We start from the raw sequence: 24,881 nt of genomic DNA, 5'->3' as shown, positions 1-24,881 counted from the left end.
GGGCTGAGTGTCCCCATCGGGTTGAGCCCATGGACACAAATTGTGGTTACCGTCAGTCACTGTATGCTATGAAACTGTGTGCCACAGGTACCCCGGAGGCTCTAGACCACTTGTGCCAGGTGGAAGTGGGAGACCCACAAGCTGAGGCGCTGCTGAACTCGGGGAGCTTGGTGACCCTAGTAAGGGCTACCCTACTGCGGTCCGCTGAGTATATTGGCCGGAAAGTTGGGGTGATGTGCATTCACGGAGACTTAAAAGACTACCCCACAGCGCTGGTGACTAACCACGGTAGCCGGCAGGTGGACCCACAAAGTGGCAGTTGCTGCAAACTTGCACTATGAACTCATAATAGTGAGAAACTCTCTGGGCTTCCCAGCCCTATGGCTGGTTGTGAGAGTGACTGGTCACCCCTCAGGGGTGAGCTCAGGAGATTGTTCTTGTTCAGGAGGACGGCCAGAACCCTGGGAACCTGAGGCCGAAGGGCCAGCAGTAGGGGTGACCGCCACCTCAGTGGAAGAGGGGGAGACAACCCTGCGTAGGGTAATGGTGGGAGACATGGGGGAATTGCCACAGGGACCTAAGTTGGCAGACCTCAACATTTCCGAGGAGAATTTCGGTACAGCCCAAAGCCGAGACCCAAACCTATTCCGGGCTTGGGAGAATGTGGTAATAGTTGATGGGGTAACCCAAGAACCTGGGGCTGAGTCGATTTGTTTTTTCCCCTGTTTTGTGGTCAAGCAGAATATGCTATATCGGGTAAACCAGCTGCAGGGTGAACCCATTGAACAGTTGGTGGTGCCCCGGGTTTATCGAAAACTCGTGTTAGAGTCAGCCCACCAACATGTACTCGGGGGTCAACTGGGCCTGCAAAAGACACAGAACTGGATACTACATTGGTTTTACTGGCCCAGTGTGTTTAGAGAGGTGGATGACTTTTGTAAGTCTTGGCCAACTAGCCCCCAGCACCTGTTACGCAGTTCCTTTAGTGCCTCTTCCGATTTTCGAGACTCCATTTGAAAGAATTGCTATGGATCTCGTAGGCCCAGTACCGAAGTCCGCTAGATGGCACCAACATATCTTGGTAGACCTAGACTACGCCACTCGGTACCCGGAGGTGGTGCCACTGCGACATACATCGGCCAAACTCGTAGCAAAGGAGTTAATGGAGATGTTCTCCAGAGTGGGGCTACCTAAAGAGGTTATGACTGACCAGGGGACCCCATTTATGTCCAAGGTCATGTGGGAACTCTGTAAGTTGCTGAACATCAAGCAGATGCGGACGTCCGTCTATCACCCGCAAACTGATGGCCTAGTAGAAAGGTTTAATAAAACGTTAAAAACCATGTTAAAACGAGTAGTGTCCGAGGATGGGAAGGGCTAGGACCTCCTTCTGTCCTATCTTATGTTTGCAGTGCGAGAAGTGACACTCTACTGGGTTCTCGCCCTTCGAACACCTATATGGCAGACATCCACGTGGTCTGTTGGATATAGCCAAAGAGGCTCCTGCTTTCTGGTAAACCTCGCTATACATCTGTGTATCCCTTAATCCCTGCCATTTTCCCCCCCGTATGCCTGGTTTGGCTCAGTCTGAAATGAAATCGGAAAATCAAAACTCCAACAAGGTAGATTCCACAGAGCAAAAGGAGTACATGTGAGATACCAACAGAGGTTTGCATTTCATCAGTTTGGGATTAATGATTCACTTATTTCCTTAAAATGAATCCTAAAGAAGACGTATCAGCTCTCACCACTTCTGCGTTGGGACATAAATCACCCATAAAATAACTTTCTTTATAACGTGTCATTGTGTCATTCTTTTTTTATTCCTCCTATAAATGTAATTACAATGTCAAAAGAGCATGTCCCTACACACTCTGACACGAAATCCTGTAGATGGTGTAACCTTATACAGTCAGTCTAGACCTGCACCAGATGTATCACAGAGGTTCAGGCTGGATGGTAAATGTGGTGCAGGGACAGGCACTTTTCTCTGACTCTGTACCAACCATTGGCTTACTTTGAGAGAGGTTTTATGCCAGAATTATGGTGCAATTTTGGTGCAAAATGGTACATGTCAGGCCAGCCCCCTTTTCCACTAAGCCCCGCCCCTTGCCGAGCATGTCAGAAAAAGTGTATATACCCTATGGAGGCGATTTATCAAAACTGGTGCAAAAGAAAACTGGTTTAGGCTAGTTTCACATTTGCGGCAGAGTTCTGCCCGCCGGACCCCATTGACTATAATAGGATTTGTCAGTGACCTGGCTTCCACCCAGCAACTATGCAGGGTGTCCAGCTGATTCCCGCCATTCTCTGCTGGAACAGCCAGACGCAGATGTGTCGGAACAAGTTTTGATAAATCTCCCCCTATATGCGGCACTTATTAGACAGATTTTTGGTGCAGTCACATTAGTAAATCTGGGCCAAACTGTCCAAATAGTGTTTTACTTTGTAGGTGTGCACCCTGTTGACAAGGGGAATGGTAACGATAACACACTCTTCATTTTATTTATATACTTTTAGGAGGAATACTACAATGCAGAGTAGTAAAAAAAATGTTACAAGTATTTACTTCAAGTCCTATTGGGCCCATTTACATCGACCAATACACAGAACAATCATTGGGAACGATTTTTGGCCACTTGTTATAGCTGGAGCAAATTTACACAGGGCAATTATCTGTGATGAGTGTTCCTATGAGTGTTTGTTCCCGATAATTGCCCCAACAATCTTTCAAGCCCGTAAACATGGCAATTTAATTTACTGAATTAATTCTAATGGCCAGTAAAACATGAAAAATATACTCATGCCTAGTACCCAAGAAGTTGCATTAGCTTTGACAGGTGGGTCCTGCTGCTTAGTCCCCCAGCACCCCCACAAGAGAAATAAAGCCTTACAAAGTGCCTCTTGTCAGTCTGTGTGTTGTACACTGTGTCATAGCTACTTTAGTGATAGGACGAGGATCCGGAGTGGGGGAGCCCCTTTTATTAAATCAGATTTCCCCATATGTGGTAATCTGTTGGGAGAATATTCTTAATGCCATAAGCAAAGTCAAATCTTTAAAGAGGACCTTTCACCACTCCTGACATGTCTGTTTTAATAGCTTCTTGCATTCCCCACGTACTAACAATTCTGAAGCATCTATTCTTATGTCTTTATGTTGAACCATTCCTCTATTATTTCTACTAGCAGTTATGGATGAATTGCAATTAGCCTTCAGTAAGGGTACAGAGGTGAGGTAACCAGTTGCGGGGGTGTACCTGCAGAGTCTGAAAATGGCAGCACTGATTGGATAGAGTGAGTCTGTGCAGCCCCCCCCCCCCCCCCCTTAACTGGTTACCTCCCCTCTGTACCCTTACTGAAGGCTAATAGTCATAACTTCTAGTAGAAATAACAGAGGAATGGCACAACATAGAGACATAAGAATAGATGGTCCAGAATTATTACATGGGGAATGCATGGAGCTATTAAAACAGACAAGTCAGGGGTGGTAACAGGTCCTGTTTATGGAGTTTCATATGTGTTAAACAGGAGGAAATGTACATTCTAGTGCAGGGGTCGGCAACACTCGGCACGCGTGCCAGAGATGGCACGCAGGTCATATTTGACTGGCACGCACCACGACGCACTGCACCTTTAATTTTTTAAAATTCAGGTGCGTCTACTAGGCCCGCCCCACATGCTTCCCGCAGTGCCAACCAGCTACCAGACTCCACTGGAAACTCCTGGCCGCGGAACTAGAGAAACCGTATGTTGTATCCAGGGGGCCGTTCTGACTGTGACATTTGTTCCCGTGCAGCAGGATGTGTGTTTGTCTCCCCTTGGAACTTCCTGTTAGTGACTTGAGCCCGCATGTGCAGCCTGGAAGCGGACTGTCATCCGCCAGATACCATTATTATGGTGTGTGTGACTGGATGTAGTGGCCGGCTGGCAGAGGGCACTGCCGCCTGGGAAACTACAACTCCCAGAATTTTGTTTGTTGCAGGAGTAGTAATGGCATAGGTGACAGCAGAGGGTTAGGAGTACTAGTGGCATAGGTGACAGCAGAGGGTTAGGAGTAGTAGTGGCACAGGTGACAGCAGAGGGTTAGGAGTAGTAGTGGCATAGGTGACAGCAGAGGGTTAGGAGTAGTAGTGGCATAGGTGACAGCAGAGGGTTAGGAGTAGTAGTGGCACAGGTGACAGCAGAGGGTTAGGAGTAGTAGTGGCACAGGTGACAGCAGAGGGTTAGGAGTAGTAGTGGCACAGGTGACAGCAGAGGGTTAGGAGTAGTAGTGGCACAGGTGACAGCAGAGGGTTAGGAGTAGTAGTGGCATAGGTGACAGCAGAGGGTTAGGAGTAGTAGTGGCATAGGTGACAGCAGAGGGTTAGGAGTAGTAGTGGCATAGGTGACAGCAGAGGGTTAGGAGTAGTAGTTACATAGGTGACAGCAGAGGGTTAGGAGTAGTAGTGGCACAGGTGACAGCAGAGGGTTAGGAGTAGTAGTGGCACAGGTGACAGCAGAGGGTTAGGAGTAGTAGTGGCACAGGTGACAGCAGAGGGTTAGGAGTAGTAGTGGCATAGGTGACAGCAGAGGGTTAGGAGTAGTAGTGGCACAGGTGACAGCAGAGGGTTAGGAGTAGTAGTGGCATAGGTGACAGCAGAGGGTTAGGAGTAGTAGTGGCACAGGTGACAGCAGAGGGTTAGGAGTAGTAGTGGCACAGGTGACAGCAGAGGGTTAGGAGTAGTAGTGGCACAGGTGACAGCAGAGGGTTAGGAGTAGTAGTGGCACAGGTGACAGCAGAGGGTTAGGAGTAGTAGTGGCACAGGTGGCAGCAGGGGATGGTGTGATGGGGCAGTCAGATGGAAAGTTGATAGGGAGCTTGGAGAATGGGAGAAGCTTTGTGACTAAATTGGCGGTGGGTTTAGGATGGTGAGTCTGCATGTGACTGCTAGGGGTTATGGGGGGACAATATGGAGCAAGCTTCTGACAACTTTGGGGAGTGGGAGAATGGTGAGCCTGCATGTAACTGCTGGGGAAAATGGGGGGACAAGCTTCTGACAACTTTGGGGGGGTGGAGAATAGTGAGCCTACATGTGATTGCTGGAGGGGGGGATGGGTAGCAAGCTTCTGACAACTTTAGGGGGTGTGGAGGATAGTGAGCCTACATATTATTGCTGAGGGGGGATGGGCAGCAAGCTTCTGACACTTTAGTGAGCCTATATGTGACTGCCAAAGGGACCTAAAAGTCTTCTCATATGAACTAAAGCTGGATCGTCTTTGCAAAGAAATTCAGGAACAAGGGTCGCATTGAGTAGTAAGGTAAACTGATTATTAGTTTTTTGTCACATACAGTTTGTTTTATAAGACTTTTCTGTATTGTCTGGCACACTGAGTGCTTCAACTTTGATTTTTTCTTTTTTATCGGCACTCCATCCAAAAAAGGTTGCCGACCCCTGTTCTAGTGTGATTATAAATGTTAAAGGGGTTATCCCACTATAAGAAATGATCACCTATCCACAAGTATCTGATTGTTGGGGGTCCGACCTGGGGGCTGCTGCTCCATTCTAGGGTTGTTGCAATACCAAAATTTTGATTCGCTTTCGATACCATAAAAAAGTATTGTGATGCTCGATACCACGAGAAAAAAAGAAAACGCGCAGTTTAATATTTTTTTTTCTGTTTTTGTTTATATATTTTATATGTAAAATTGGGAAAGGGGGTGATTTATACTTAATAATTTGGTGACTTTTTATTTTTACTTTTTATTTAATAACCATTAGCCCCCTTAGGGGCTAGAACCTGGGGACCTATTCATCCCTTGTCCTATTCACCCTAATACAGCTCTATTAGGGTGAATAGGACCTCACACTCTCCCTGCTGCCCTGTGCATAGCACACACAGCAGCAGGGAGCTTACCATGGCAGCCAGGGCTTCAGTAGCGTTCTGGCTGCCATGGTAACCGATCGGAGCCCCAGGATTACACTGCTAGGGCTCCGATCAGAAGCTGCCACTGCCACCAATGAGGAGGCAGGGAGGTGACCCTGTGGCCATGGTCACTGCCACCAATGATTTTAATACTGGGGGGGTTGTGTGTGGGGGGGGGGGGGCGCAGTGCACCACCAATGTTTTTAATACTGGGGAGGGGCAGGCCCACTGCGCCACCAGTGATTATTAAACTTTAATACAGTAAGCGGGTGCCGGCAGCAGAATCACATAGCTGGGAGCTGCGTTCAGCGGCAGTTAACCCCTTACGTACCACACCTAAGAGGTTAACTGCCGCTAATCGCGGCTATGTGATTCTGCTGCCGGCACCTGTATTTGTATTAAATGTTAACTTTCATTGGTGGCACAGTGCGCCCACCCCTCTCTCTTATTGGCAGCAGCGGCACAGGGGGGAGGGAGAGAGTGACTCCTTCTCCCCTGTGCTGCTGAGGAAAACACGTGCGCGCTGACAGCAGCACGCTCCATGTTCTCTGATGCTAGACTGCACTGTAGAGCAGCCTAGTATCAATGAATTTCAAATCCCGGTATCATATCAATTGGGTATCGATATTTCGATATCCGCAACAACCCTACTCCATTCATTCTCTACGGGACTGCTGGAGACAGCAAATATAAAAAATTCAGTATATCTGCTTTTGGGAAAGTTAGGCGACACCTTTTTATAAAAACTATAATGACTACTTTATGTAGGAAACAATCATCATACTTCTCTATAGGTGTTGTCACCTAGCTTTTCCTGACTCCTTAACTGCACATCTTGCCGGTTACACAGCAATTCTGGCATTCCGATCGTCAGGGAACCGTCTGAACAGAATTTGTAGCATCTTGATACAAGAGGATGTCTCATGGAACACTACTGATCAAATTTTCACAATTTACCTGAAATATATTGCAATCTAAATTATAAGGGGCTCCGCATGAAGCTTTTAGGAGGTGCCTTGAGTTTTTTCTGCATTTGCACTGCAGTTTAAATCAGAACATGATCTACAACAGGGGTCGGCAACCTTTTTTGGATGGAGTGCCGATAAAAAAAAAAAATCAAAGTTGAAGCACTCAGTGTGCCAGACAATACAGAAAAGTCTTATAAAACAAACTGTATGTGACAAAAAACTAATAATCAGTTTACCTTACTACTCAATGCGACCCTTGTTCCTGAATTTCTTTGCAAAGACGATCCAGCTTTAGTTCATATGAGAAGACTTTTAGGTCCCTTTGGCAGTCACATATAGGCTCACTAAAGTGTCAGAAGCTTGCTGCCCATCCCCCCCTCCAGCAATCACATGTAGGCTCACTATTCTCCACCCCCCCCCCCCCAAAGTTGTCAGAAGCTTGTTCCCCATTCCTACCAGCAATCACATGTAGGCTCACTATCCTCCACACCCCCTAAAGTTGTCAGAAGCTTGTCCCCCCATTTTCCCCAGCAGTTACATGCAGGCTCACCATTCTCCCACTCCCCAAAGTTGTCAGAAGCTTGCTCCATATTGTCCCCCCATAACCCCTAGCAGTCACATGCAGACTCACCATCCTAAACCCACCGCCAATTTAGTCACAAAGCTTCTCCCATTCTCCAAGCTCCCTATCAACTTTCCATCTGACTGCCCCATCACACCATCCCCTGCTGCCACCTGTGCCACTACTACTCCTAACCCTCTGCTGTCACCTATGCCACTACTACTCCTAACCCTCTGCTGTCACCTGTGCCACTACTACTCCTAACCCTCTGCTGTCACCTGTGCCACTACTACTCCTAACCCTCTGCCGTCACCTGTGCCACTACTACTCCTAACCCTCTGCTGTCACCTGTGCCACTACTACTCCTAACCCTCTGCTGTCACCTGTGCCACTACTACTCCTAACCCTCTGCTGTCACCTGTGCCACTACTACTCCTAACCCTCTGCTGTCACCTGTGCCACTACTACTCCTAACCCTCTGCTGTCACCTGTGCCACTACTACTCCTAACCCTCTGCTGTCACCTGTGCCACTACTACTCCTAACCCTCTGCTGTCACCTGTGCCACTACTACTCCTAACCCTCTGCTGTCACTTGTGCCACTACTACTCCTAACCCTCTGCCGTCACCTGTGCCACTACTACTCCTAACCCTCTGCCGTCACCTGTGCCACTACTACTCCTAACCCTCTGCTGTCACCTGTGCCACTACTACTCCTAACCCTCTGCTGTCACCTGTGCCACTACTACTCCTAACCCTCTGCTGTCACCTGTGCCACTACTACTCCTAACCCTCTGCTGTCACCTGTGCCACTACTACTCCTAACCCTCTGCTGTCACCTATGCCACTACTACTCCTAACCCTCTGCTGTCACCTATGCCACTACTACTCCTAACCCTCTGCTGTCACCTATGCCACTACTACTCCTAACCCTCTGCTGTCACCTATGCCACTACTACTCCTAACCCTCTGCTGTCACCTGTGCCACTACTACTCCTAACCCTCTGCTGTCACCTGTGCCACTACTACTCCTAACCCTCTGCTGTCACCTATGCCACTACTACTCCTGCAACAAGCAAAATTCTGGGAGTTGTAGTTTCCCAGGCGGCAGTGCCCTCTGCCAGCCGGCCACTACATCCAGTCACACACACCATAATAGGCTGCACAAGCGGGCTCAAGTCACTAACAGGAAGTTCCAAGGGGAGACAAACACACATCCTGCTGCACGGGAACCAATGTCAGTCAGAACGGCCCCCTGGATACAACATACGGTTTCTCTAGTTCCTCGGCCAGGAGTTCCCAGTGGAGTCTGGTAGCTGGTTGGCACTGCGGGAAGCATGTGGGGTGGGCCTAGTAGACGCACCTGAATTTTAAAAAATTAAAGGTGCAGTGCGTCGTGGTGCGTGCCAGTCAAATATGACCTGCGTGCCATCTCTGGCACGCGTGCTGGGGGCTGCCGACCCCTGATCTACAAGATAGATGCTAAGTATCTGAGAATAGTCCCTCTCGCCCCCAAGTGAATGGAGTAATGGGCATACATGTATGCTGCTCCTTTATAGGGCTGTCATGCTGTGCTTCTCTTTGGCAGTCCTATAAAATTGAAAGGAATGGCAGCACATGTGCCAGACCATTGCTCAATTTACTCAGGAGTTTCAGGGAACTCCTTTCTTGCAGCCAAATGGTCAGACCCCCACTAATCAGATACCGATTACCTACTCTGTGGATCGGCGATGAGTTGTTATGGTGGGCCAACCCTTTTAAATGATAAAATACTGACTAAAGCTGCCACTTGGGGGAGCTCAGTGAAGACAAATGTATTCAGCTCCTATTGAACTTGATAATAAATACGTCTTTAGTAATATCTCTCAAGTGGTGACTGGAGGCAGACAGCACTTACCTCTACAGGGATTGATACACAGTTTTTATGGTAAAGAGCTTCCCTTCAAACAGTGTACATATTAATAATATACTTTTCTCATTTCATTCTCAACTTTGCCTGAGCACCAGTAGCACCCCTGGCACATTTCACACTGAGGTGACCATGTAACAAAGGGCTGCGTTAGTGGCCGAGTCAGAAAGTGAAGTAAGTAGTGCCAAAAATGTCAACTCGCCTGGTTTTATTTGAAGTCGCCGTGTATTTAGCTTGTCCCACCCAGCTGCCCTGTGTGCAACTTTGTATAAAAACAAACAATTATCTATTAAATTCATCAATAGATAGCAACCTGTATGCTGGCCATCCTTGCTTCTGGCTCTTTTTTAGCTCTTGAGCATTGCTGCACTTGGTGATGACACCATACCGTGGTGCCCTACTTTAAACAAGAACCATGAACAAGGAGGGCTTGTATAAATTCTGGTGAGGGGTATGAATTGAGTTAAGAGGTTTAGTCGGGGATAAAAAATGTATCTAACTGGTCTGGGGTCTGCACATGTTTACATGGTTTAGTTTGGGGTCTGATATTAATATAGAGGCCTGGTCTATTTATATAGTGGTTGGAATATGTTTGGCCACTCCCATTTATGTAAGCAACAACCTTCAAAAAGGGTAATCTGCTTTTTTGCTTTAACTTTCTGCTTGAACATTGCCCTGGGAAGGGCTTTCTTAGGTTGACCTACCCCTGGGTCCCCCACTGATCACAAGAACGGAGACCTTGTATCTTATGGAGCCCCCTGAAATGAATACAGTGGCCAGTTGGACACATGCACTGCCATTCCATTTATTTTTATTGGAGTTCCGGAGATAGCTGAGTACAGTGCTCATAGAAATAAATGGAGTGGCTGTTCCATTCATTTCAGGGGGCTCCATGGGGTACGGGGATCCCGTTCTCATGATCATTGGGGGTCTCAGTGGGAGACTTCATATAACTGGCCCTTTTGGGCCCTTTTACATGGGCTGAAAATCAAGCCAATTAGTGGGAAGGAGGGTTCCTTATTTATTGGGTGAAAGCATCCCTGATGCGGTCACCTAAATCATCATTTCTGGCCATCAGATCATGTTGTGTAAACAGTAATCTGCTGCCCAGAAACTGTGATTCTCTATGGGGCATTAGCGATTGCATAGTTGCCAAGGGTCCCGAATCTGCAGGGACTGTCTCAAAAATTTGGACAGTTCTGGCAAATTCAGGCTGTCCTGGGCCAGCAATCGGTGATGCTTATGGAAGCCTCGCCCACATTTGGGCAGTGCCTCTGGGTTTGGGGTGTTCCTGGGGTGGGGATTACAAGCTCTGAATTTACCAGCTACAATGTTGGGAAACATGCAATGGCTTGCCCCCACACAGCAGAGGTGATTGTCGCACGTAAGTGCAGCTCTCACATTCTCTGACAAACAGGCAATTATTGGGCACAAACGGTTTGTTCCTAATAATTGCTTGCTGTTTTCCCGTGTAATCGAGCTTTTAATCTCCACCACTGAATCCCTCACTTTGAAATGTATCAATGTTACACATACTTATGTTCATTTGTGCCGTGGATTTCTGCAGCTACTCTTTGTATACCCCTCCCCCACCCTTTTAAAGAAACTTTAATTTTCAAATTTGCCAGTAGATATTCTGTAATTTAATTGTTTAATAGCTAATAGTGTCTGACCAACTTCACTGTTCCAACTTATAATCCTTAGTAGTTCCCAAAAAGTACCAAAAAATTTGATCTTCAAAACTGGTCACGTGACCCTTCAAGACATAACAACGTCTTGTCACATGACCATGACCACAAACCTGGGGATTGAGGAATTTGGTTTGGAGACTGCTGCTGTCACCTTCACATACTTTCTCTTTGTTTATGGTGTGAAGTTCAGTAGGAGAGGGGCACTCTCTGTGCAAACAGGAAAGTTCACGTGCTATTCACTGTAATTAATCATACTTTATATGGGGCTTGGCCTCTACTTAAATTCTTCGCCCTAAATGTTTTTCTATGAGGTTTTAATGCCTGGACAATTAGTAACTTCTCCCATAGCAACTGAAAGCCTCTGTGGTCAATGATTAATTCATAATTTTAACCAGACAAATAGAGCGCCAGAAAATGTTCCTGTAATGTAGCCACAGTGCGTTCCTCCACAGGACTTCTGAATACGACCATTTGTTAAATACATGTATGACATAAAAGTCCTAGTCTGACAGATATGGATTAATCTTGTTTGATTAGAAAAATGAATACAGTATATACATTAGTTCTTACAGATCCCTCAGTGGTGACCTCAGGATTTGTTCACACATAGCGGTTGACTTGTGAAGAAAGCTGCATTGGAAAATGCATATTCTGTCACGTTTTTCAATAATTTAACATGTTCTACCTGTAGAAACCGTGACCTGTAAAAACCAAAGCAAAAAATGTATGCATGTGAATAGACCCTTATAGGAATCCACATGACAACTCCACTAGCTTCAACAAAGCTGTTGGCAAACCGTGGGGATGCAAAGGAGCACTGTGGCATAGTTAGGTAGATTTTAGTATTCTGTATCTGGGAAAATTGTGGGACAACAATTAAGACCATTGTAGTCTTCACCCAGCTTTCCAAAACCAGACATCACTAAAAACACCTCTAGAAAATATGCAAACATTTCACACAAATTTCTATATCTTCCATAGGCTTCAATAGGAGGTGATTATGCACACTCCAGGGCCACCCTTAGGTTGGTTGGTACCCTGTGCTGTACCTTCAAATGACACACCCATTTATGGCCGAGATCAGCAACTTTCAGCACTCCAGCTGTGGTGAAATTAACTCTCCCAGCATGCACACTTGCTTGACTGTTGTCAGAATTCCCATAGAAGTGGATGGAGCATGCTGGGAGTTGAAGTCTCGCCACAGCTGGAGTGCCGGAGGTTGCTAATCCCTGATTTCTGGTATCCCTGCAGTATTCTAGCGCTCTAATAATGTGATCATACAGTGCCTAATTAAGATTGCTGTAAGAAAGGGATATAGCAATTTCCTAGGTAGCTGCCACTCTAGGTTCAGACACAGAGTGTAGGATCATGGGTAAAATATCTGAGTGACTAAAGGTGGGCTTACACAGGCCAAGCAAAAGCTGATTGTCGGAAGGAAGCGTTCTTTTCCGACAGTCGGCTTGCTATTCAGTGGAAGAGCCCACAGTATGAGAACGAGAGATGGCTATTGCGATCGGTCGTCCCAATACAGCTGCACTGTTTCTGGGCAGCAGATTGCTGCTTAGACAGCAAGATCTGCCGCCCTGAAATGATCATTTAGGTGCCTGCACACAAGACAGGATCCCTTGATGAATGAGTTTTGCTTGTTCATCGGGAGATCTACGGCACATTTAGACGGGCAGAATATCGGGCCATGTAAATCCACCTTAAGCTATCACAGCTAATAGTGCCTCCTTCAGTTCAGTACAGTGTCCTGTACCCCTGCACAAGTGAAAGCAACCAACACTTCCTGTTTGCTGGGGAATCTGGCTGTCAAATCTGCAAGGATCTTCCATCTTGCCGATGCAGAGTGCGGCCCTACCTAGTCATAGGCTGGAATGTGTCTCAGGAGATTTTATATATTTGAAGTACACTTTAGCACCAGTTCTAGAATGGTCACTTCAAAGTCGTAGGTTGTAACAAACTTGTGTGGAATTCATGTTATGTGGTGAAGTTAATAGTTACAGTTGTATGTCTGAGACGTATGGACATTTATGAGCATTTGTGTTTAAATGGCTCATCAAGACATCGGGTTGTGTTCGGTTTACACATTATGCAGTCTGCTCTGTTACAAATACAACTGTATGTTGGATCTCAAGTCAGGTCTTGTTGGTGGCTTGGTGGTGGCAAGCAAGGACTTCCTAGCTGAAGTGTGGAGAACTTGATACTTCCCCTCCAAAAGCATCTTGGGTTCTATGGGTTAGAATATAACTCTACACATTTCAGCGACTTTCACTTATAGTTAAAATAATTGCCTATTTTCCAACAATACACCCCCCCCCCCCAACTTCTGTAATATTTATGGTCGAAATAAATATTCGAGTATTGTAGAGAATTTACTGGAACTGTAATGGTTTTGACATGAAGGAAATCTAGAAGTATAAAAATGGTGTAAAAGTAGCAAACAAAAATGGATAAAGAGAAGTAATAGAGGGGTACTTGAACATATGGGAGAATTAACTGCATGAAGAGTTCTGAGTTTTTAGAAGGTTGTAATTACATAAAAGAAATTATTTGGAGTTTGAAAAGAATCTAGTAGAGTCAAGTAGCTTGAAGGATCATAATTATCCTTAACTTCTGCCACTAGAATTCACTTCTGACACCCATTCTCATAGCAAAGAAACAGGACCAACATCCATTATTTCATTTGCTATGATTCAAAGAATGAAGACTTAATATTCCTATGGGCTCCTACTACCTCTGTGTGCCATTGGTTTTATATGAAAACCGTTTTATAATATTTAGTGGTGAAAGAGTGAAAATAGCACTACTTAGTTAGTTATCCCAACAGGTAAATGGGTTTGAAAAGTGAGAGGTATTCTTCACCTGATGAAGGGGACCCTTTCCCCGAAACGCGTTGTGTGATTGCAATAAAACTCTTGAAGATTCACCGTCTGCCTCTGGTTGGTTCCTTGCGCCGAGGGATGTTCCTTTTCTTCCTGTCATTTCAATCCTCTGTGTGGGCCTAGGCACGCTTATCCGAGGACATCTACATCCGTGGCTGCATACCAACCTTCATATTGGGGATTAAAATCATCTCCCACATGCCTACAATAGCGTTGTGCCTATAATTGCGCAACCCTGCAAGGTGAGCCTCCCAAATTGGGATTTAATCTGAATTTCCAAACGTTTTTACCCTATGGTGCGCCCTCTCTCTTTTGTTTATACAGTAAACAACTTGCCTTTATACGTGGTTTCTATCATAACAGTCCGTGAAAAAAAATAGATATGCCCGTGATTTTTTTTTTTTGGAGGCTGGTGGTACTTGAATAGATTATTTTGGTGGTAATTATCATTATTTCACAGCTCATAGTAAATGCTGATCATGAGCTCTGATCAGAATATTGAGCAATAAACATGTATTCCTTATAATCTTTATCATTCATTACAGTTTTCCAATTTGTCTGTAAAATATTGATAAAAGCTCATTTTCTGGGGTTAGAAACCAGGATAAACATAACAAACGTGTGGTTGGAATGATGTTTAAGGACACTACAGTGCATTAGCATGCATTACAAATGGTAAAAATAGGTGAAAGATTCCCTTTGAATTTGCTCGGTCAGAAAATGGGCATGCTCTTTAAAAATAATAATAAATTTAAAAAAATCTAGTTTTGTCTGAAAATTGGTCACATAAAAGATAGTAAGCACGCTGTTCTGTTTTTGTTTGCCCTCAGGATATTTTATGGGTTAATGAACAACACAAGTATTTGGCGACAGAGTCAGATCTTCAAATCCAAAATAAAGATCTTGACCCAGTAATTAGCATCTGTTCACTAACCTGACATCCGCCTTAATTAATAATTAAACCTATGGGCTTATTCCTCTTTGAACTGCGACATGAGATATCAAAATAGAGCGTGAATAACTCCAGGGGCTTAACCATTCTCAGAATTTTCTTTTGATTTTTCTGTTTCGATGCCGCTGTTTTTACTGATCTGACATCTTTAGGTTCATTTCCCTGTGGGGTTACAAACGCCATCTAATTGTTCTGATTTATACTACAGACAGAATGCTACATGGCAATATTTCAAAATTACTTTATTTCATTGTAAATGTTCAGGAAATCTGGATTATCAATAGATGATTTCCCTACATCTACAATATGACCAATGAAAAATGAATGGTCTTCTAGAGGGGTGGTCCTTTTAAAGAAGAGGCACAAAGTATGTAGGATATAAGGCAATTGAAAATCCATTTTATAAAGGTTTTCTCTAGGTCAATTTGGGGTTATTGAGAGGTTTCTATGGACATGGTCCATTGTTCATGGTTAATTGTAACACTGTGGAAGAAAGCAAACATGTTTTTGTTTTTTTTCCATTCTTGTAAAACCCCTTTAAGACCTGAGATGTGAGGCAAGATCAAGTGCACTCAAGCTAATGGTGGTTGATGAATGTTTAATGACGCTTGTCCTAAAGCTAGTACTGTTTAAGACCGTTTGACTTGGATTATTTCTGAATGTACTAAACAAACTACTTCCAGTGAAATTGGATAAGTAGTTTAATCTTTTTTTTTTATGTTCTGAAATTTTTTGAGTAAAAAAAATTATTATGGAATTGTGGTCAGACTATGGCTGTTTTCAAAATTAGAGTCAGCACTTAAATTTCAGTACAGCCATTTAGAGCAGTGCAGATATTTCAGACATCTTTCATTTTCTCATCCTGAATACCCTTATTTAATCTAATACTTCAGGTTACTTGAGCAGGTAGTACCTAAAACAAGCCTGCGTAGCACTGAAAGGCAATCTTTAGTATAGTATGTAGCACTTTAACTGATCAGTCTTAGGGCATGTATCTACACATACTCAATTTGTATGTATTATGGCTGTGCCTGGGAAAACAACAATGTAGATGCAAGGACCTCTTCAGGCCACCAAAGAGGAATGTCAGGAGATGGATCCCCAGCCAATCAAATATTGATGGACAAAGGATCAATATTACATTCTGAGAAAACTCCTTTAATGCAGTGAATTATACTATACTCATCAGATTGTACTTTGAGCAGGGCATTGTTAAAGGGGTTTTCTGATTTGGAAACCCCATTCTCAAATATCCTGTTAGGGCTTCCTAAGTTAATATGTGAGTCCTTAGTTTGGGACCTCAATCTATAAGCTAGGGAGAAGAACAGCTACAAGAAGCGTGCATATGTGTATATGTGTTTGTCTCTCTCTGTAGGACCTAGCATGTCCATGTATTATGTGGACAGCTTGTCGGTTTCAGTGGACACTTTGTATTATCATTTCAAATAACTTTTCAAAATAAGCTGCCATATGTGTATACATGAGAAATGGCTCTATATTTATCCATTGTATGACTTGTACCCTCTGCGGCCTACATTTGTCATTGTCAGTTGTACCTCAGCTGGTGAGTGGAGACTAGATGTAATGATATCTGTTCATAGAATGCATAGACAGGAGATTATGCTTCCTAATCCTCTCATGCTTTCAGAAACAACACATATGATATTATAGAGAACTACTGAGCAGTAGTGATGTGATTAAAGCACTATGTGCTAGATGTACACTAACTCTCCCTATTAGCTGCTAAATTTTCTGAATAATTTCTGTGTTTTTCGGCATTTCCTCCCTCCTCCTCCCCTCCCCATAGTCTTCTATGGAATGTTGTAATCTGATCCTTCAGTGAGCAGACAAGCTGTCTTTTTTCTGATGAGATATATTATGGGTATGCATGTGTACTGAACACTTGTTGCCAGATTTCCCTACAGATTGTAGCTGCCCAGCAGCAGGACACCATGTAATCAGCTTGTTTTTTTGGAGAGTCTCTTCTAACAAAAAGGAATTCTCAGAAGTGAGACAACCACTTTGAGGGAAATTAATAAACCCTGATTCCTGTGGTGTTCCTGTAGTCAGCTTAAACTACACCTAACTGAGCCATAGCAACAAAAAATATTTTATAAACATGATAAAATCCGTCAGTAATTCCTTAGGTTGCATTGCCCAACAATGTGCAAAAATATTAACATTTCCAAACCTAGCGCCGTAGGAACTAAGCTCTGTTTAATTGTGGGATGGATGGTTTAAACATGACTTTTGCGGCTCACTAAGAGGGGAGAAAAGCAGAGTATTTTGGAGTCTGGTTACATTCATAGCTTAGTGGAGAGTTAGAAAACCAATAATTGGTAAGGGCAGTGCAGGAAAAGCTCCCGATATAAAGCACTTCTCTTATGTTAAAGGATAATACAGAAAACAAATTATCTTGGGGGCTGGTGCTTACAATAACAGCAACCCTTTGTGTCAAGTAATTGATTCTCATTTGATTGCAAGTTCAAATGCTTTCAAATACTTAAAAATCTATTATTTGGCAGTAATGTTGGATATTGTGTAACCATAATTGCAGTCGTTTCTTTGAACAAATACCGCCCTTGGATATTAAGGATAGCAATCCGTTCAACTATTGGGAAGCTGGGCCATAAATCGTCAGAGCTGGGGACCCAGAAGGCTGAATGACTCACCAGGCAGGGTGGAAGGAAGTTCACTGAGGTTGTAATTGTGGTCATAGTGTTTCTTAACGGGCAGACCAGTCACACTTAACTGGAACCACCAGCAGTGTTTAGGCTGCCAGTTTTTTACCAAACAATATTTTTATGTTGAAAGTTGTAAAAATACTTTGGTAATATTTAGCAATTTCTTTTTCTTCAAATAAAAAAAAAAATACTACCCACTAGGGCATAAGGTGAATCTACAAAAACTTATAGCAAATCTGGTCACTACTGAGTGGTTAAAGGAACCATCTGGCCTGTGCCGTACTATGGAGCAGTAGATACATGGTGCTTAGAAAGGTTTATTGTATTGCAGATGTATTCTCCTGTAGAAGTGTGGCATATCTCTGTAATACAGCACCCAGTGGATAATAAGTGAAGCAACCTTAATTAAAGACCAGTCCTATTTTCATTTTACATATTTTTTTTTTTTATCTTTCCTCCTCATGTTCCAAAAGCCATTACTTTTTTATTTTTCCGTTCACATAGCTATATGAGGCGGGACAAGATGCATTTTTTAATGCCATCATTTAATTTACCATGTCTTGTATTAGAAAACAGGAAAAAAATTCTTTGTGTGGCAAAATTGAAAAAAAATTAAAATTCCATAAAGGTTTTTGGGGCTTTGACATCACAGCGTTCACTATGCACTAAAAATGACCTGACGTTCTTATTCTGCTGCTCAATACGAATGCGGCGATACCAAACTGGAATTTTTTATATTTTTTTACTACTTTAAAAAAAATAAAAACCTTTTGAAAAATCAAAATTTTCTTTACATTGCTTTATTCTGACAGGCATAACTTTTTTATATTGCGGTCAACAGAGCTGTATAAGGGCTTGTTTTTTTAAAATAACGAACTGTAGTTTTTATTGATACCATTTTTGTAGTATATACAAGGTTTTGATCACTGTTATTCCGTTTTTTGGGAGACAAAATGAAAAAAAAAAAAAAAGGGCCAAATCGATTGTTTTTCATTATTTTTTTTTTTTTTCTGTTACAGGGTTCACCACACAGGAATTTTTTACAAATATTTCAATAGTTCAGACATTTTCGTACGCGGCGATACCCAATATGTTTTTTTTATTGTTTATGTATTTTTATATGTAACATTAGGAAAGGGGGTTGATTCAACCTTTTTAACATATTGGGATAGGGGCCTCGTACATGGGCTATTTCGATCGCCTCTCCTATTCACCGTAATAGAGATCTATTAGGGTGAATAGGATTTTTATACTCCTTGTGCATAGCTAAGCATGGAGAATGCAGTGACAGGCCTGGATCGCTTCAGTAGCGTCCAGGCTGCCATGGCAACCGATCAGAGTCTCGCAATTTCACTGCGGGGGCTCTGATCGGCAGGCAGAGGGAACCGCATCCCTCTGCCTTCACTCACAGGGGGTTAAATGATGGGGGTGGCGCGATCGCTGCTCCCTGTCAGTGTGGCCGGGTGCAGGCTGTATGATACAGCCGGCACACGACGTGTACGGAGCAGGGTCACTGCAGAGGCCCGCTCCATACATGCAGAGGACATTTCTGAGATGTACAATCATCTTTCCAGATACTGTCAATAAAGAAGGAAAAGGATTAACTGGCAGAGGAAGAAGGAGGAGCAAGAAGGCGCAGAGTGGCTTGGTCCCGCCCACAGTGCACTTAACTGTTAATATGCATGTGGATTAAATGGTCCGAGTGCTGCATTGTGACATTGTTCTATTTCAATAGGGCAAACACACAGTCCAATGCAGAGTGCCTATGAGAGGAAGGATTTCTAGATCCTGTGTAGGAGCTATATCCATTTGTGTTTGTGGTCCGTGTTCTGCCTGACTCCCTAGTCTGTCTGTCTGACTTCTGATCTGACTTGTGTCTATTACCCTGGTCTGTTCATCTGCCCGGGTTCCTCTTCTGCCTGTTGCATAGATCCTGACCCTGTGCTGCCTCCCCTGGTCCTGGGACTGTTTTTTGGATTCAAATGTGTTCTGCCTGCCGGACTCCAGCCTGGTTCTGACTATTTGTATTGCCTGATCCCTTGCTGCATTGCACTGCTGTCTCTGACTTCCAGGGGTCAGCTGCCAGCTACACCAAGACTAATCCAAGAGGTAGCGATCTGGTGGCTGCCCTGCAGCAAAGACCAGATCCTTGTATTGGGGATAAAGGGTAAAAAACAGGGGACCGCAAGGTGAACCCCCTTTAGAAATAGTTCAAAGTCAAAGGCCCCTTTCACACGAGCAAATTTTCCACGCGGGTGCAATGCGTGACGTGAACGCATAGCACCGGCACTGAATCCTGACCCTTTCATTTCAATGGGTCTTTGTATATGAGCTTTTTTTTCATGCATTAGTTCTGCGTTGTGTGAAAAACTCAGCATGTTCTATATTCTGTGTTTTTCACGCACCCCTGGCCCTATAGAAGTCAATGGGGCTTCAGTGAAAAACGCATTGCATCCGGTAGCAAGTGCGGATGCAATGCGTTTTTTTACTGATGGTTGCTAGGAGATGTGGTTTGTTAACCTTCAGTTTTTTATCACGCGCGTGAAAAACGCATCACAACGCATTGCCCCCGCGCGGAAAAAACTGAACGCCTTCGCAGACAAAACTGACTGAACTTGCTTGAAAAATGGTGCGAGTTTCACTGAACGCACCCTGAAAGCATCCGGACCTAATCCGTCACGCTCGTGTGAAAGAGGCCAAACAGGTTAGGGTACTTTCACACTTGCGGCTATTTCGCCGTGCCGCCGGACCACCGCTCTGTCCCCAATGACTATAATGGGGACGGGGGCGGAGCTCCGGCGCAGCACGGCGGTCCTCGGCGAAAGCTGCCGGACTAAAAAGTACTGCATGTCCGACTTTTTAGTCCGGCGGCTACCGCCGTGCTGCGCTGGCGCTCCGCCCCATCCCCATTATAGTCAATGGGGACGGAGCGGCTGCACGGCGAAATAGCCGCAGGACAGATCTAACATGGTGAACAGCCTGTCGGATCCGTCCTGCCGCAAGTGTGAAAGTACCCTTAGTTGGCACAGTGGTTCCATAACCAATGTCCATAACAATACCTTGCTTAGAGCAAGCACATCTAGTAATGATCAGCACTTCTATCTTTCAACCAGTTATAGTAGAGGAGGTCAATATTACCTTCTGGCCTGAGGTGCTCTGCAACTGGCCTGGCCCCTGGGCTGTAATGCTCATTGGGCATTGACCAATCACCATATTTCCAATACACTTGACCTGGGTATAAAGGAATCTGCAGCAGCCAAGTGTCTTCTTATTACTTTGGACATGAAGTGGCATCCTATATATTCTTGAGCTGTCATTTCTCCCCTGTGCTGATTGACAGCTTTCTCATATGCACAGTATAGTGAGACCTGAGATAGAATCTCACATTGTTCACTATGTTAGCCAGGCACTCATGACTACAAGGACTTCACACTTGTCTTCTTCTGCATCTAATCAACAGGGATTAGAAAAACAGTAAGTGGCGCAGTGGTTATACAGGGTCTAGCTGATTCCCTTAAAACAATGCTTGAGCAGAACTTACCTAATTGTAATATATCTAACTCGGGTCTTCTAATGCCCAAGCGATGAGTTCAACCCTGCTCACAACCCTCCCTCACCATTGTTTTCAACAAAACCCCTGTAGCTGCTCTGGCACTCATGGAGAGGGGCACCAGTATACCTGTATTATAAGCCCTCTTTTAATGGGTCCCATAGGACCTGCAAGAATTGCCTCCGTAGTATGTTTTTCCTCATATGATTGTGTGTATACTGGCAGCAAATTGTTCATAATAGCTTATGTTTCGAACTGCAAAATGTTTTTAATTTGCCATGAAATAACCTTTCTAAGTGCCTCCTGGATGCCAGAAATGGTTGGCACAGAGAAAGGAATTTGGGTTCATTAACAATATTGCAAAATAAAAAACCTGATGAACCAGCACAAAAATCTGAACACACACATCTTTTATTTATTGCCTACTTTTACCTAGCGTTCTATAGTTTTGATTTTGCTATTTGATTAGATTAGAGGACATAAGTATTTAAAGGGGAAGCAAAGGTAAAATGTATTCTCAAACAGGAGAAATGGAAAAAAATTGATGTTCAAAGTATAAGAATTAATAGGCACCCTTCATCAGCTCATGATATAATGGCAGCAAGATGGCATTGTTCTGCCTCCTGGCAAATATGTTGCAGTGCTGAATTTAAAATTCTTTTTTATGACCCATTTTACACCATTAAAAGGAATATGACAATATGCTTCAGAAAATGTATACTTTCTAATTCTGAGTTTTTGAAAGAATAATTCGACCCACGTCAATGGAAGATTTGCAACGGTTGTTTTGGTCTTAAAAACACTGTACTGAAAAAAAATACACAGACAAAAATGTTATTTTACTCAAAATGTCCCCGTTAGTCTAAAGATTTGCAGTTATTGTCCCCAAATCTGTTACAGGTTGGTTTATAATTTATACTACTTATAGAATTTATAAAATCTTGAATAAATAGTTTAGTTTCTATAGTACCCTCAGATCCATCAGTACCACGGACAGAGCATGACATGCCACGCAATTTACTGTACATTGTGTGCAAACCATATTCCAAGGCATTTGCAGGTCCACTAATATGTCTGATTACTTACGGAGTCCTTTGATAAGACCACTTTCACACAGTCAGTGTTTGATCAACGATTGTGCAAAAACACAGAACAGGTGCAGATCTTTCCATTCTACCTTATCTCTGTGTAGCCTCCACTTCTGGTTTTGGCTCACACTCGCTGATGGAAATCACTGATCATATGTACACTGACCAAACACCCATCCTAAAGCTGTAGTATACATGTAGTAGAAAAGATTCTTGAATTTTTTAATTAGGAGAGTGATGATCACATATGTACTCTGTAAGATAGTGTTTATTAAGTATTTCCTCTTTAAAAGATGACCGTTACATACCAAATTAAGTTCAGTTTGACTTTACAGAACATGGCTGAGCATACTGTGACACAAAACCTTAATGGTTGCAGTCACTTTAAGAGGCAGAACATGCTAAGTGGTCACAGGACTCAGATGGGCCACAGAATCTTATCAATTTTAGCAGACTTAAGGTGGCACTGTTGCTTAAAAGAAAACGATTTGATAAATATGCAAATTAACCTGAGATGAGTCCTGTCCCTGACTCATCTCGGGAACAGGACTTATCTTGGGTTAATTTGCATATGTATCAAATAGTTTTATTTTACACAATAAAAGCACACAGAGCTATGGGGACTGGGTATTGCGGATGTGCTAGCAGCCAATGTTCTCAGCTCTATACACAAAATCCTGGTGACAGGTTCCCTTTAAATGTTGCGTACATGAGTGATGCCACTATATCTGGCCATTGTATGACTTTTATCTGCAATTTGACCGGTTTCTCTTATGCATCCTGCTCTCTCATTTTCAGTTGTTCCTCAGCTGGTGCGTAAAGACTGCATCGACTATACATGGAGGCAGGAAATCCCAAACTCTCTCTTACACTCTCAGAAGCAGCATATAGGACATTATAGAGAAATACTGAGCAGTATAGATGTGGCTAAAGCAAATACAATACATCTGCTGAATCATGTCTGTTTGCTTGTTTCTCTCTGTACTTCCACCTTCCTTTCCCCTCTCCATAGACTTCTACAGGATTTTGTAATCTGATCCTTTAGTCAGGAAGCATCTGGTCTTGGTCTTACAATACGGATTTCTCACCAATTTCAGAGAGAAAATTAGTTTATAAAAGGGGGGAAGCTGATAACTCTGGAACAAGGCATTTTTCTCTGATAATGTATATTGCAAAGTTTCTTATATTCACTTGTATTATAGATTTATGCATGTCAGTATGGCAAAGTATCATCGCAGCCTGCTGTTCAAACAACCTGCAAAGTAAAAAAAAAAGGAAATATACAGTCACATATATAAACTACTGATCCATTTAAAGAAACAGGCAACCAATTATGCAGGATAGAATTGCAGTCAATTTACAGCAAAGGAGGAGTAAAGAGTCACCTCTCTCACCTACGTTTGGTGGGAAATTCAATATTGGCTCCATGAGAGAATGAACTAATTGTTAGAATGGTGGCACAGGCCAATCATTTGATTTGACCAGGGGCACCTATTGTCACAGGATTTGTGGGTATTTACTATAAATTGAATTCCCTAAATGATGCACCATTGCTACTTACATAATAGAATGCACTCATCAAATTTCTGTCATTTCTGTTTTCCAGATATTGATGAATGTGACAATGATTACAATGGGGGATGCGTTCATGAATGTATCAATATACCGGGGAATTATAGATGTACATGCTATGATGGATTTATGTTGGCACATGATGGACACAACTGCCTGGGTAAGTTGAGTGTTTTAGCCTTTATATTATTGTTTGTCTGTACATTTTATACAGTGTGTATAGAGTTTTATTGCTTGTTTTATGTAATTGAACCCTGAATGGATTTGACACTGCCCTGGACACCCCAAACACTGTAGCATAGAGTCTTTACCTGTCAGATAGGATGGTTTTGAATGAGGAGTAATGTTCTGACCTAGGGCTGGGTAATGTTGGCAAAAAAAAAAATCTCAATGATTTAAACTTTATCGACGATTATCAACTATTATCTCAATAAAAAAAAATCTTGGGAAATTAACTAAAAACCATGTCCAACTAGTCCGGCTACAGTCATGGTGGCCACTTTCATAACCCCAAAAATTAGAGCATCACACACGCAAAAGGAGGACATTATACCTGGGACAGTGGGTGACGATACTACAACACACAGAATGGAAACCATAATGTATATAAGAGCATCAGCCAAATAAACTAGAAATTTACAATATTAAAGGGGTTGTCTGGGTTCAGAGCTGAACCTGGACATACCCATATTGTCACCCTGACAAGAGCATCAGAGCATTTCATGCTGAATCGCGTAGGGCAAAGGCATTTTCATGAGATCTGGTGATGTACCGGGCTCCCATTAGGGATGGCAGTCGGAGGCTTCTTCCCAGTAGTGAGCCTTGTGACATCACCGACACTGATGGGCGGGCTTTAGGGCTGCTAAAGACTGTAAAACGGCTAGGGCCGCTCTAAAGCCAGCCCATCAGAGCTGGTGATGTCACCGAACACACTGCTGGGCGGAAGCTTCTGCCCAGCAGTGCATTATTGTAAATAAAAAAGCCCTTGCTCTGCGTGATCCAGCGCAGGACAAGGGAGAGCATCGGAGCATGACATGCTCCAATACTAACATCAGAGGGGCTGCCTGAGTGAAAATATGGGTATTTCCGGGTTCAGATCTGAACCCGGACAACCTCT

The 24,881-nt window shown here is 43.5% G+C and overlaps 1 protein-coding gene across 4 annotated transcripts in view; it reads left to right on the top strand.

The window, feature by feature from the left end:
* SCUBE1 (signal peptide, CUB domain and EGF like domain containing 1) overlaps positions 1–24,881 on the top strand; it is a 299,572-nt gene that overhangs the window by 25,249 nt on the left and 249,442 nt on the right. For all 4 annotated transcript variants that reach the window (XM_044281074.1, XM_044281072.1, XM_044281073.1 and 1 more), the window contains exon 3: positions 23,799–23,924. In XM_044281074.1, the coding sequence (XP_044137009.1) occupies positions 23,799–23,924 (126 nt within the window). The remainder of the gene's footprint in view (positions 1–23,798; positions 23,925–24,881) is intronic.

Source organism: Bufo gargarizans, chromosome 2 (assembly GCF_014858855.1).
Source record: "Bufo gargarizans isolate SCDJY-AF-19 chromosome 2, ASM1485885v1, whole genome shotgun sequence".
NCBI lineage: Eukaryota > Metazoa > Chordata > Amphibia > Anura > Bufonidae > Bufo > Bufo gargarizans.
This window is presented reverse-complemented; position numbering and strand designations above follow the sequence as displayed.